At 33.7% G+C, this 13,795-nt stretch overlaps 1 protein-coding gene across 1 annotated transcript; it reads left to right on the top strand.

Moving 5' to 3' along the window:
* The first annotated feature begins 2,256 nt into the window (after positions 1-2,256).
* LOC143543133 (delta-1-pyrroline-5-carboxylate synthase-like) lies at positions 2,257-9,377 on the top strand. Its single transcript, XM_077035526.1, has 20 exons — positions 2,257-2,385; positions 3,537-3,608; positions 3,693-3,796; positions 4,811-4,913; positions 4,992-5,153; positions 5,232-5,509; positions 5,595-5,745; positions 6,574-6,738; positions 6,843-6,920; positions 7,008-7,097; positions 7,195-7,281; positions 7,380-7,466; positions 7,557-7,653; positions 7,739-7,842; positions 7,921-7,996; positions 8,059-8,209; positions 8,288-8,356; positions 8,434-8,500; positions 8,807-8,877; positions 8,959-9,377. Exons 1-20 carry the CDS (start codon positions 2,326-2,328, stop codon positions 9,113-9,115), a joined length of 2,229 nt encoding a protein of 742 aa, XP_076891641.1. The 5' UTR covers positions 2,257-2,325; the 3' UTR covers positions 9,116-9,377.
* Positions 9,378-13,795: the final 4,418 nt, after the last annotated feature.

Raw genomic sequence — 13,795 nt, 5'->3', positions numbered from 1 at the left:
AGGGCTGAATCCATTAAGATATACCCAATTTAATAGGGGCTTATGAAGATCCATGAAGGTTTCAACAATCAATGAGGTATGCACCCAAAATCCACCATCCTTCATCTCCAATAGATTTCACTAAACCGAAATTTACAACCCGATTGCTGAAGCCGATAGGGTGGCGGCAGTGTTACCGAGGACCTGAGCCACCTTACCTGAGAACGCCTCGATAACTCTAAACATATTATTTGTATGAGACATATGTGGCATTAGATGTTACGTATCTAGATTATCCCGAACGTATATACTCTTTTATTCAAATCATACATGTAAGTAGGTAACTCATTTTTTTTAATTATTCTTTTGTACTTGGTAAATAGGAATCTAATAATCCATTTATTTTTACTTTTATATATAAATATATATATAATATCATTTGTGATAAAGTTGCATAATATATAAATAGTAAGAACTATACGTGATAATCAATAACTTTTAATGAACTAACGGATATATTCGATATCATATGAGCATGAAAACTATTTTACAATTGAGCGTGAAACTAACAAATACACGTTCCATACACATCCAATTGCCGTCCGTAGAAACAATATTGTTTACACAAGTAGCTTTCAGAATAATATTAAAAGTGGATTTATTAAAAGAAGATGTAACTGTTGGAGTATCGTTGTTTAAAATTACTTAAAACATATTTTTATAGTTTGTATGTATGGTATAAGTAAAGTCCTAACGTGTATAACATCATGCTATTAGAAAACCCTTGGTCACGTTCACTTTATATGTTATAAGATAGTTTACTATATAACGGTAAAAGAAATATTTCTCCAACATATAACAAATTAAAATTAATATGACTGGAAACCTACATATAATTATGTTTTTTAACAAATATGCGAGCATTCTATATTATCCGTTAAAATTGGAATGATATAGAGAAGATTAAGCATTACGTACCTTAAAAGATTGTGATTTAAACCCCTTCAAAACCTTCTTGAAGCAGCAGTTCATGGCAGTTTTACTGACTCTCTCCACTACTTAGGCAGTTACCGACGGTTTTGGTTTCCTCCACTAATTCCCTAATCGTAGTCAAAACTATAAAAACATCAAACGCCATCACAATCATCAAAACGCCTATGATCAAAACAAACCGGTACAACATACTATATAAAATTAGTTCCATAGGTTTATATTCAAAAGTTGACGCAACTAAAAATATAAAAAGCAGATGTAACTGAATATGTAAATCAACAGTATAGAAAAATATATTGCCAAGTTTATAGTGATATGGTGTGTCATTCTTATGGATAATTATATGTAAAACTGCATTAGAGCCGATGTGCTGGCTTAAATAAATTATACTTACCATTGCTTATAAAACATGTCATGTTAATTATATATAACACTAAAGACAAACCACATCTAAAGTAGCATTTTTTTATAATTTTAATTCCTTTCTTATTTTTCGTTTCTCTCTGATTAATTCATTAAGTTAGCCGAACATCAAACATGTTATACTTTTTTGGGGTTTATCATTGGTACCCTCTATAGCACATAGGTTTGATACCATGAGTTTAAACGCTACAAAATAATAACATAAAAAAATGAAACGAACGCATTTCAATACCTTTTTGGTTATTATATTTTTAGATTATTCTTTTTCCTTTACTATAATGATTACATCAAATTGAAAATTTACACCCGCAGAGGGTTGTAAACGAGTTGAGCCATCGTGGGTTCAAGCTTGAGCTCGGAATTAAACAAGGTAGCTCGGCTAAACTCGAGCTCAAAAGTTAAACAAGCCAACAAGTTGAGCCTTGATTCGAGCTGAGCTTGGCTTAGATAGTTTCAAATCTAGTTTTTTTAGCTAGCTTAATTTGCATTTTTATCGAGCAAGCAATAAATTACGAGCTTAGTTGAATAGTCCCCGTGGGCTTTTAGTTTTATTATCTATTAATGAGTTAATTAAAAAACGTAACACGTAGGGACCGATATTCCATCATGTCACTTTTGAAAACTTAAAAAGAAGTTATTTATTTAACAGAGAAAAGAAAAAAGAAACCGTGATTGAGTTAACAACAGCGACAGATTGATAAAAAGAATGGAAGAAAGTGTAATAATATAAAAAAGTAGTGGCTAAAGATGTTAGAAAGCGAAAAGCTGGGAAGACGACGAAGTTGCATGTGTATGTGTAATAATATATAAGTACGCGGAGACCCGCTGCAAGGATCAGATGGAAGAGGAACCCACCCTACGATTCTTTTATGCAAAATCAACCACACAAACACATGTACACACACTCACACACAGATACAGCTTAAACTAATGGAATCGATCGATCCAACTCGCGTCTTTCTCAAAGATGTTAGGCGTATCGTTATTAAGGTGATTATTAATTTATTACATACAGTGTTTAATTATTGTGTTTGTTACCAGCTCAACTTTTATCTGGTTTTCGAATGTTGCGTGTAGCGTTTGTGTTTTGTTTAATCGTTCGGAATTGTGATTTGTGGTTCCAGATTTTTTTTTTTATTTTAGGTTTTGTTTGTTGTGATTTTGTTTCGGTAGGGTTTACTCGGAAGGATAATGAACAAAATGTCCATTTGACCGGTCAATGTCCGCAAAATGTACATATGAACAACCAATTCCCAAAATGTCCACTGTTTTTAATCATTATTCGACGAGATTTTTAACCAGCCAGATTCTGCCATGTGTTGTAGTAAAACTCGTTGACCTGATCACTTTTTAATCATTACTTGACGAGATTTTCAACCAATCAGATTCTACCCTGCGTCATAAAACGCCCTGTCACCAGTTTGTTTTTTTAAAAAATCGTCTGAGCCGACAGGACTGTTTAGGCGTCTGATGAGATTATTTTGGCTTCCGACGAGGTTTTTTGTTTATGACAATAATTTTTTGGTTTTTGACCGAGATTTTTTTTTGCTTCCGATGAGATATCTTTTTGGTTTTCCAATGAGATTTTTGGACAAGTGGCAGATGCCGGCTGATTAAACTTTCTCGTAGAGTGATGATTAAAAAGTGATTGGGTCGATGAGTTTTAGAGTGGATATTATGGGAATTGATTGGTCAAATGGACATTTTGTCGACATTGACCGGTCAAATGGACATTTTGGTCATTTTTTCCTAAATCGAATTAGCGGAAGTAAAGTTTTGTTTTTTTAGTTCATTTAGCCATCTGAGCCCTGTTCATGTGTGTTCTGGATCATCAAAGTAGTAACCAAGTAATATTGTTATGATCAGCTAATTTTTTTGAGAATTATCTCTTGATTAGGATATGATAATTGAGGCAATTAGATGAACCACATGTGATATTTGTCTTATTTGAGAGGGATTCTAGGGATATGTTAAATTAGATTTCTAACATGGATTGATTAAGATGAAGTGTTTAGAATTTATTTCCAACTAAAGGCATCTGCTATTAATAACATCATATTTTTTTGCTTTTTTGTTAAAAGATTGCTCCTTTTGTTTTGTTTATGCTAAATATTTATAAAATATATGTTTTGGATTTGAAGGTTGGGACGGCTGTTGTTACGCAAGATGATGGAAGGCTGGCACTTGGAAGATTAGGAGCACTTTGTGAGCAGGTGGATTGTTATAACAAAAACATATTCTTGAAAAACTATTTGAGATCTTTAAAATGTTTAAAGTGGTGTTTGTGCTAAATGCAGATTCAAGCACTAAACTCTGAAGGATTTGAGGTTATCTTGGTGTCATCTGGTGCTGTTGGAGCTGGTCGACAACGGCTTAGATACAGGAAGTTAATCAATAGCAGGTACTGTATACTAATCTGTATGTAACTACTGATGGATATGTGGTAGTTTGAAAGTTCTTTATGAACAATATATTATATTTCTGTTGCATGACATTATTGTTGATTCATTTCTGTTCTCTATAGTGTCTGGGGTCCGTTTTGTACACGTATGTTGGATCTTTTAACCATCTAGTGACCGACAGTCCAATTACTCTGACTCTTCTAAGATGATTATTTCTTGAACATCATATGATATTGTCCTTTTTTTCTTTATTTGATGACATTCTGTGTTGTTTTTATCCTTATGTTTTCAAAAATTTTCGAAACCGGACATGACACCGCATTCATTGACAAGGTTAAGTGTATTGAATGTGGGGATATTGTCATGTTTCCTTTGTAAGTTGTCATACATGGCCCCATCTAGAAAGGACAATGATTAAATCATAACCATGTAACCTTTAATTTTTATTGCAAGTCTGAGATTTTAATGTCACCGCACATTTTGCCTATAATATTACAAGGTTATGAAAATTTTCAAATTATAAGACTACAGAGGTTTTTTCTAAACTAATCAAATTGCATTTATGTGATCAGTTTGAGCACTAACTAGTTTAACTTGCCCGTTTCTAAACTAATCCGTGATGCAAGGCATGAATGGAAATCATGTAACTTTCCCATTTAATAAAGAATAATAATTATGAATATATAGATGGGTTTAAGATTATATAGAAAGTAGGGATATACTTTACTCAACTTCTATCTAGTCTTAGCATCTACCCAATTCTGTATCACGCGCTTCAGGAAATATGTCTAATGCCAACACCTAATAAAAACTATAATGAATCATATTATAACAGATATATTACTTAAACGTTTTTGAATTTTTGCATCATTTCTACTAAACACAGACGTCTTTTATTTGCTTATCCATTTGTTCATGTTCAAGTTATTATTAAGCTACTAAGTTCAATTCTAATAGTATATCTTATAAGACAGTTATCATATTAGTGACTAATAGTTATTTATTTCTTAAAGCTTTGCGGATCTTCAGAAACCACAAGCTGAGCTTGATGGTAAGGCATGTGCAGCCGTTGGACAAAACGGTCTTATGGCTCTTTATGATACACTGTTTAGCCAGGTAAAATCCATAATCCATTTGACTTTTGGTCATTTTACTTCTTTTAATGCTCAACATGCTTACGATATCGTTTCACAGCTGGATGTAACATCAGCACAGCTTCTCGTGACTGATAACGACTTTAGGAGTCCAGAATTTAGGAAACAACTTACTGAAACTGTGGATTCATTGTTGTCATTAAAAGTTATTCCTGTTTTTAATGAAAATGATTCCATCAGTACTCGCAGAGCTCCTTATGAGGTATACCGGCCAATTCCCTTATTTTCTAACTTCATATTGTTAAACACAGATTTCTTAAAATTTTTAACTTTTTTACAGGATTCTTCTGGAATATTCTGGGATAATGACAGCCTGGCAGCTCTACTGGCTCTGGAGTTGAAAGCTGATCTTCTTGTGCTGTTAAGTGATGTAGATGGTCTTTATAGTGGGCCTCCCAGTGATCCTCAATCAAAGCTAATTTACACCTACATTAAGGAAAAACTGGAAAACACAATTACTTTTGGTGACAAATCTAGGTTAGGAAGAGGTGGTATGACTGCTAAAGTCAAAGCTGCTGTCTATGCTTCTCAAGCTGGCATTCCAGTTGTCATCACCAGGTATTGTGTCCACTTTTCCCGCTTCACAATGATGTTTTGATTACATTGGTTATTAACATATGCTATCTTTTCCTTGGTTTTGAAGTGGCTTTGCGGGTGACAATATTATAAAAGTTTTAAGAGGACAGCGCATTGGTACCCTGTTTCATAGAGATGCTCATACGTTTGTTCCTAGTGGAGAGTTAAACGCACGTGAAATGACAGTTGCAGCAAGAGAAAGTTCTAGACTTCTGCAGGTATCATTAGATTGTTTTGATCAAATCAGACTTTAAATGCTCTAAATGGTGAATGGTCAATGCAAACAGTATGATCTTAATCTTCAAAATTTTGCATATAAAGTGACCGTTGGTGAAATGATAGTTTTCGTAATCAGATTTGACACTGTAATATTTTTAAACATTTTTGACAATAACTGTTTCACGCAGGCTTGTAAATGAACCAAATGAAAACGAACGGGACATGTTCGTGTTCAGTCGTTTGATTTCAACCAAAAAAACGATCGAACATATATGGCTGTTTTGTTTGTGTTCATTTGTTATGAAAATGAGCACATTTGTGTTTGTTTATGTTCGTCTGTTAATAATATAAAAGAACATAAATGAGAACATAACCGAACATAGATGAGCAAACATCAATTATTTTTTTTTATAAATAAATATATTTTTTATCCATTTCAAATAAAAGGATTCAATTACAATAGAGAGGCATGCAAGCGGGCAACAAGCTGCGCCGCCACCCCCTTTTGAAATTAAAATTAATTGTGAACATCAACCTGTCGAGCCTAACAAAACTAATAACACTAAACTGAATTGTAGCGGGTCTATAAAATTTAACTGAATATATAAATGAATGTAACTAACGAACTCAAAACACACTGATAAACGAATGTAAACTAATGAACATAAATGAGCATTCACGAACGAGACATGTGTTCATGTTTGTTCTTTTAACTAAATGAACAAAGAATTGTTTTTGCGTATGTTCGTTCATCAAATAAACAAACTTCTTGCTGAATAACGGTTCACTAAACGTTCACTTTGTTTACACGCCTTATTTTAACGCAGGCAATGCCAGCAGAAGAGAGGAGTAAAATTCTGCTAGCAATAGCTGATGCTTTAGAAGTAAATGAGAAAATCATAATTCATGAAAATGAAGCTGACGTGGCAGATGCACTGGACGATGGATATGGATCATCATTACTCTCTAGGCTGCATCTAAAGCCCGGAAAGGCAAGTCACATTCTATTTTTTTTTCCTTTATTTTTAACGTAAAGCACTAACTTTGTTTCTTTATTAATTTTATTTGCTGATTCTGAATTTATTATATGTTACAGATCTCTAGTCTTGCAAAAGCAATCCGTGTACTTGCAACTATGGAAGAGCCAATTGGGCAGATTTTAAAGAGAACAGAGGTAAGTTATTATAAGCATGTTTTTCTTTTCTGCAAAGTTTTTATTTAAACAAATCACTTTAAACTAACGTGTTTTATATAATGACAGCTGTCAGCTGGATTCATCTTAGAGAAAATGTCATCTCCCCTTGGTGTTCTTCTTGTTATCTTTGAGTCACGTCCCGAGGCACTTGTTCAGGTTTAGTGATTCGAGTTTACTTAGCATTCAAATATTTGTTCTATTACAGTTAAGATTTTGAAATTATAAATTTTAAATCTTGCTGTGATTTGAACAGATAGCATCATTAGCCATTAGAACTGGTAATGGGCTCTTATTGAAAGGAGGAAAGGAAGCAAAACGTTCTAATGCTATCTTGCATAAGGTCAGTTTTCTTGAATATATTTATGGATACCATTGCATTTTTAACGATATCTCATTCAGTTAATCATATTTTATTAACTTATTATAATTTTTTCTTAGATTATTACTTCGTGCATCCCCGAAACAGTTGGTAAAGGGTTAATTGGCCTTGTGACTTCTAGAGAAGAGATTCCTGAATTGCTCAAGGTTAGTTGTTAACTTTCGTTAAGTTTTCTTCTCTATTTTTGAAAATGTTACATTTTAATAATTCAATATGTAATAATACTTACACTGCAGCTTGATGATGTCATCGATCTTGTGATCCCGAGAGGCAGCAATGAACTTGTTTATCAGATTAAATCTTTGACAAAAATTCCTGTTCTTGGTCATGCTGGTAAAGATGGTTTTAACTTTTAAGTGACTCTAAATGCTTTGAGGGATCAAGGGCAATATGGTAATTCTGCTTTCGTAACTTTCAGATGGAATATGTCATGTCTATGTTGACAAATCTGCTGATATGGAAAAGGCAAAGAACATAGTTTTGGATGCAAAAACCGATTATCCCGCAGCCTGTAATGCTATGGTATATATCTTCTTACTGAAACAATATTATATATAAAACCGTAGTACCACATTAGTTATTTACATATTCTTTTACCAGGAAACACTTCTTGTTCATCAAGACTTAATGGAAAACGGTGGCGTTAACGAGCTTCTCATTGAACTTCAAACTAAAGGCATGAGAATAAATGAACCACTTTTAGGCCATTGGATCATGTTTTAACAGATTTGTATTCAGGTGTGAGTATAAATGGTGGGCCCAGGGCATGCTCCTTGCTTAATCTTCCAGCAGCACCATCATTTCATCATGAATATAGTTCATTAACCTGCACAATTGAAATTGTTGATGATGTGCATGCTGCCATTGATCATATACACAAACATGGAAGGTAAGTTAATTTGTTTAATGATTAAAATATCTATAATGATATTACTTTACAATCTTCTTATATCTCTATTTCTTGTAGTGCACATACTGATTGCATTGTTACAGAAGACCCTGAAGTTGCTAACATCTTTTTGAATCAAGTTGACAGGTTTTTATATCATAATTTATAAATTCCCGAATATTCTGTTAAAATTTTAATGTCTGATGTATAAAATATAAATTCAGTGCTGCTGTATTTCATAATGCAAGTACAAGGTTCAGTGACGGGTTCCGTTTTGGACTCGGCGCCGAGGTATCATATTTTAGCGTCTGTTTATAAATTTATTAGAGTAAATTACATATTTCATTCTTTATGTGTACGTAATTGTAGATTTGATCTTTAATCTTTATTAAATGCACTACACATCCTTGAAGTAAGCAGTTTATAACAAATTAGTCATTTACACAGACTGGTGTTCGAATTTTAGTTAAATCCATTTTAAATGACCAATATGCCCTTAATTACAAACTGCTTTATTTAAGAATGCCCAGTGAAATTAATAATTATGTAATTTACTCATCAGTCAAAGTTATCGTTGACCGTCTATTTGCACGACAGGTTGGCATAAGTACAAGTAGGATTCATGCTCGTGGGCCCGTTGGAGTTGAAGGGCTGCTAACAACCCGATGGTATTTTCGCGATATTTACATAGTTAATGATTAATAAAACTCCACATTTTATAATCTAACTCGTTTTATTAATATATTAAGGATTGCAAGAGGAAACGGACAGGTGGTGGATAATGATAAGGGGGTCGTGTACACTCACAGAGACCTGACTCAGCAAGGTAAAATGACGTGCTCGAGTATGACCTCGAACGGGTCACTTGGTGGTGAGTCACGTGCCCGAATCAGTCTTATCAAGTGAAAGAAATGCAGCTAGTGATGTGTTTGATTCTCCAAAAGTTGTACAACTAGACTTAACATCAGCTTTTATGTGTTCGTGATGTATATGCGGACCGGGCTGTTGACTAGAACTATTAAATATGAATCCAATAAATAGTTTAATTTGTGTTGTGTTGTGTTGGGGGATTGATAAAGTGAGAGTAGTAGAATTAGAATTGGGATTTCATGTAATCAAATAATATGATATATTCAGTTTTATGTTTATGTTTATTAGAAGAATGTTGCAAAGTTAATTTATCATTGTCATTAGTTTGTGTGGTTTTTAGTTGTGAATATATCTGGTATGCAGTAACGTTTTACTCGAACAATCATCAAGCAGTCACAAATAACGATTTGGTTACAGTTTAAACTTAGTATCACTTATGGTCAATCGTTGTATGTATTTGTATTTTAATAATTCAATTATGATATAAAATTATTGATTTTTTAATCTGATAACAGTTTTATAATTGCAATATGTGTTAAAAAATTTATGTATATATTTTTATATTAAACAATATATTTCATACAAAATAATAATATTTTGAATGACAAACGAATCAGATTAAATTATCTACCTTTTATACCAATGTATCCTCTATTATTGTATTTAGGGGGTGTCAATTCTTGACCCGACCCGAAACCCAACCTGAACCCGACACAAAAAAAAACAAGTTTTGGGTCGGCTAACACGTTGACTTGTATAAAAACGGGTTGACCCGTTAACCCGTTTAATTTTAGATATTTTAAAATTAATTTGATATTCTCTCTTTAGTTTTAAAATGTGTTGGAGAATTTAATTATTTTTCATTTCCCATGTTACCTTTTTAGATCTCATCTTAAATTCTATTTTTCGTAAACAACACTTTTAAATTCTCAACCAGAATTTCATTACCCAAGATGCATTTCTTATTTCCATTCACCAATATACGTGAGCATATCGTAAAATCCATCTATATCTAAATCGACGCATGCTTAAATTTCATTTGAATTTTGCAATATATGGTTATAATTTTATTATAATTTGTATGTCTGATTATATAAGTTAACTTGTTTAAAAAATATGGGTTAAACGGGTCGTGTTCTGGTCGACCCGAATTTATGTGTGTGCGGGTTAGGGTTGACATATTTGACACGAATAATAATATGGGTCGGGTTCGGGTTGCACATTTCAACCTATCAACCCGTCAACCCGACACGTTTAACACCCCTAATTGTATTCTAGTATGACTCATAACATATGACATGTGAATTAAATTGGCATCTGATTTTCTTTTTTGTTCGTGTATCCTCTAAAAATGCTTGTTCCGTTGTTCGTCTTTCCCATGTTGTATGATACATGAATCTGATTTGAGCATCTACTTTTTATACTTGTGTATATCCTCTAAACATATATTTGGTTTTTTCAAAAAATATGATACATCATACATGAATCAGATTCAAGTATCAACATTTCATACTCGTGTATCTTCTAGAAAATCTATTTTCGTTTGCCCCATAATATATAACGAGGAAGGGTCGGCACACTTATCGAGGTAGTGAGAGAGAGTATTTTTAGAGAGAGAAAGTATGTTCAAGAGAGAGAGAAAGAGATATGAGAAACGGTGTGAGAAATGAGATGCCAAAACTTGCTATTTATAGGCAAATTGGAGACCCGTCGCGATACGCGATGGTGTCCTTGGTCACCCGTCGCGTATCGCGACGTAGAGTGATGACCAACCATATAGGCTTGCCACGTGGCAGACGTGATGCCACGTGGTGACACGTGGCGGACGTTGTCACACCCCGACCAAAGGCGGCGGAACATGCCGAGGTGTAACGATTGCCCATAAGCGCATGACACTATTTAAAACGATAATATTTAACAAACTCATTTCATTTCACAACATCGAAAATGTCACATAACCAAATATTCATAAGTCAAGTACAACAAAATATAGCAAAATATAGCGAAACAAGTATTGTTCTTTTTTTTACTGATATCCTAACGGTATTTGTGTCGTTTTCTTCACCGAACTCCATAATCAACCTAGATGCAAACCTGTAACATTTTATAAAATAAAGTTTATCAACACAAAGGTTGGTGAGCAATTCATAAGTTTGAACAATATGTATGTAGTAAGAAACGCCACAATCTTGTATACAAAACCACAAATAAATAACAAATATTTGGATAATATGAAGTCGCTATTAAGAATACATTAGCGGCACCGTCTATAAGAGAATACCAAATAGATTCGGATTTCATGAAGTCGTTAATAAGAATACATTAACGGCATCGTGCTATAAGAGTATACCAGATAGCCCACGGATTTATGAATCAACCTTCCAAAAGCGGTAAACACATAAGCATATAATCATGTAAGCATAGAACACCAAATCGTGCATTTATTTAAGTAAGTATACAATAACGTTTGTGGTTTAAGACTCAAGTATAAATCATTTGATTTGAATAAATATGAAATGTCACCCCAAAAAGAAAGATGAAAAAAGAGGTATGAAAGTACTCACATTCAAGTAATAAACATGAAAGATTGATTATTTGAAGATTTGCGGGAACGACGAGTTTAACGAACAAGGCCTAAAAGAAAAGAAGTTTCGGGTTTAGAAAGGTTGCCTTAAAAATATTTAAATGAAATAATTGTTGCAAAAAAAGTAAACAATTTAAAGTTCGACGTTTAAAATGTAACTATTTAAGAATTTATAATAATAACCCTTTAAAAAGCAAGTTTGCTCGAAACCGGGTTAAAGTATCTAACCTTAATGTTTACTCAACCAATGTTAAGTAATAAGATGGGAAAAATGCTAAAATGCAAGTTCCATTGGGAAAAAAATACTAAAACGGGTTTTTAACGAGTGTTATGGTTGTCGGTTCGGGTCTTGACGAAGGGTCAAACCCAAAGTCAACTTTCCAAAATATTAATTATTATGAGATAACTCATTAAAACATGACAACACTTAACCAAGTATGTAGATCTATTGTTTTAGAACTAACAACGTACGTTAAGGGAGTGTTCGGTTTTGTCGGTCCAACTATGTTATGAGACCAAGTTGGATCCAACATTTCCGAGTACTTAAGAAAATGATTAAAATCAGTTTGTAAACTATTTTTAAATAAATATACAAGTCTTGATAGCTAAAAACACACTTGTGTGTCTTAAGCGAGTAAAAATCGGATCGGTTCGGTTTCCATCTCATAAAAAGTTCATAGATGGATTCCACATACCCATATATCATAGATCTTGTATAATAATGTACAAATGAAGATTAAGTTCTACAACTAAAAAGGTCAACAACAAGTCTTTTTAACAAAAGTTCGGTTTGGTTCGGTTTCCATCTCACACCGAGTTCATAGATGGATTCCACATACCCAAGACTTGTAAATGTGACTAACAAACTAAAATGAACAGAAGTTAGGCATAAATGATATGTATAATATGTTATGTGTGTGTATATAGATAATCAAGAACACGAAGTCCTCCATGAAGCCTTGCCTTATGACATTCGAAACTTAACCAACTGGAGTCGGTGAAGTAACTAATAAAGGAAACAAGGGGTGTGTACTATATATATGTTGTACCACCATATTCAAGAGTTAGTAATGTTAGATGAACAAGTTAGAATTAAAGAGAAAACTCAGTTTGACTTTTAGAGGTCAAACCTTCAAGAACACAGAAAATAACCTTTAAATCTTTGAATTTGAGAGAGAATTTGGAGTTGTAGCAGAGATTAATGGATGGAAATGGTGGTGTATATATAGGGTAAGTTGAAATGGTCAAGCATAAAGGGTCTTGCATGAAAATGGGGTGTTTTGGTCACATGTATGCATAAAAATAATAAAAAAAAAACGTGCAGCTGCAGACCTGCCTTCGCGCCCCGCGAAGGGGTTATTTCCTGATTTTTCAAAAATGGCAGTTTTGGTCCCCGTAGTTCGTTTTAAGTGATTTTTAAGCGTTTTAAAGACTAAATTGAATGTTTTCAAGACCCAACAAGTGTAAAACAATATCGTAACATAAAATTCATCATTTTGATTATTTCCAAAGTGCCGGTTTACAAAACGGGTCGGTTTACATAATAAATGTTTACAAAACGAATACTATTCGGACCCGAAATTGACGAATGTCACAGTATCTACTATTTTAGGGAATTTCGTCCTGAAATTAAGATGAAGACGAAGATGCAAACAAATGTGGATACTTCTCTTTCATTGTGTCTTCTCGTTCCCAAGTAAACTCCGCGCCGCGCCGTGATTCCCAACGAACTTTTACTAACCGAATTCGACTACGCTTGGTTTTCTTCTCGTTGCAATCCATAATCTCAACGGGTCGTTCAACCATAATCATAGACTCATCAACATGAACTTCGTCGAGAGGTATATGGAGATTACCCTCGACTAAGCACTTTTTGAGATTCGAAACATGAAATTTCGGATGAACACCGGCAAGTTCTTGCGGTAGTTCGAGTCGATACGCTACTTTCCCAACACATTCAAGAATTTTGAAAGGACCAACGAAATGAGGGCTAGTTTACCCTTCTTTCCAAAACGGACTACCCCCTTCCAAGGAGATACTTTTAGAATGACAAGATCGTCAATATTATATTCGATAGGTTTTCGCCGTTTGTCGGCGTAACTCTTTTGACGATTTCTAGCGGCTTGGAGATT

The sequence above is a fragment of the Bidens hawaiensis genome, unplaced genomic scaffold, assembly GCF_021521415.1.
Source record: "Bidens hawaiensis isolate Kalapana, Puna unplaced genomic scaffold, B.hawaiensis_p1.1 tig00013069_1, whole genome shotgun sequence".
NCBI lineage: Eukaryota > Viridiplantae > Streptophyta > Magnoliopsida > Asterales > Asteraceae > Bidens > Bidens hawaiensis.
The sequence above is the reverse complement of the archived record's forward strand: the minus strand, read 5'-3'. Positions and strand labels throughout refer to the sequence as shown.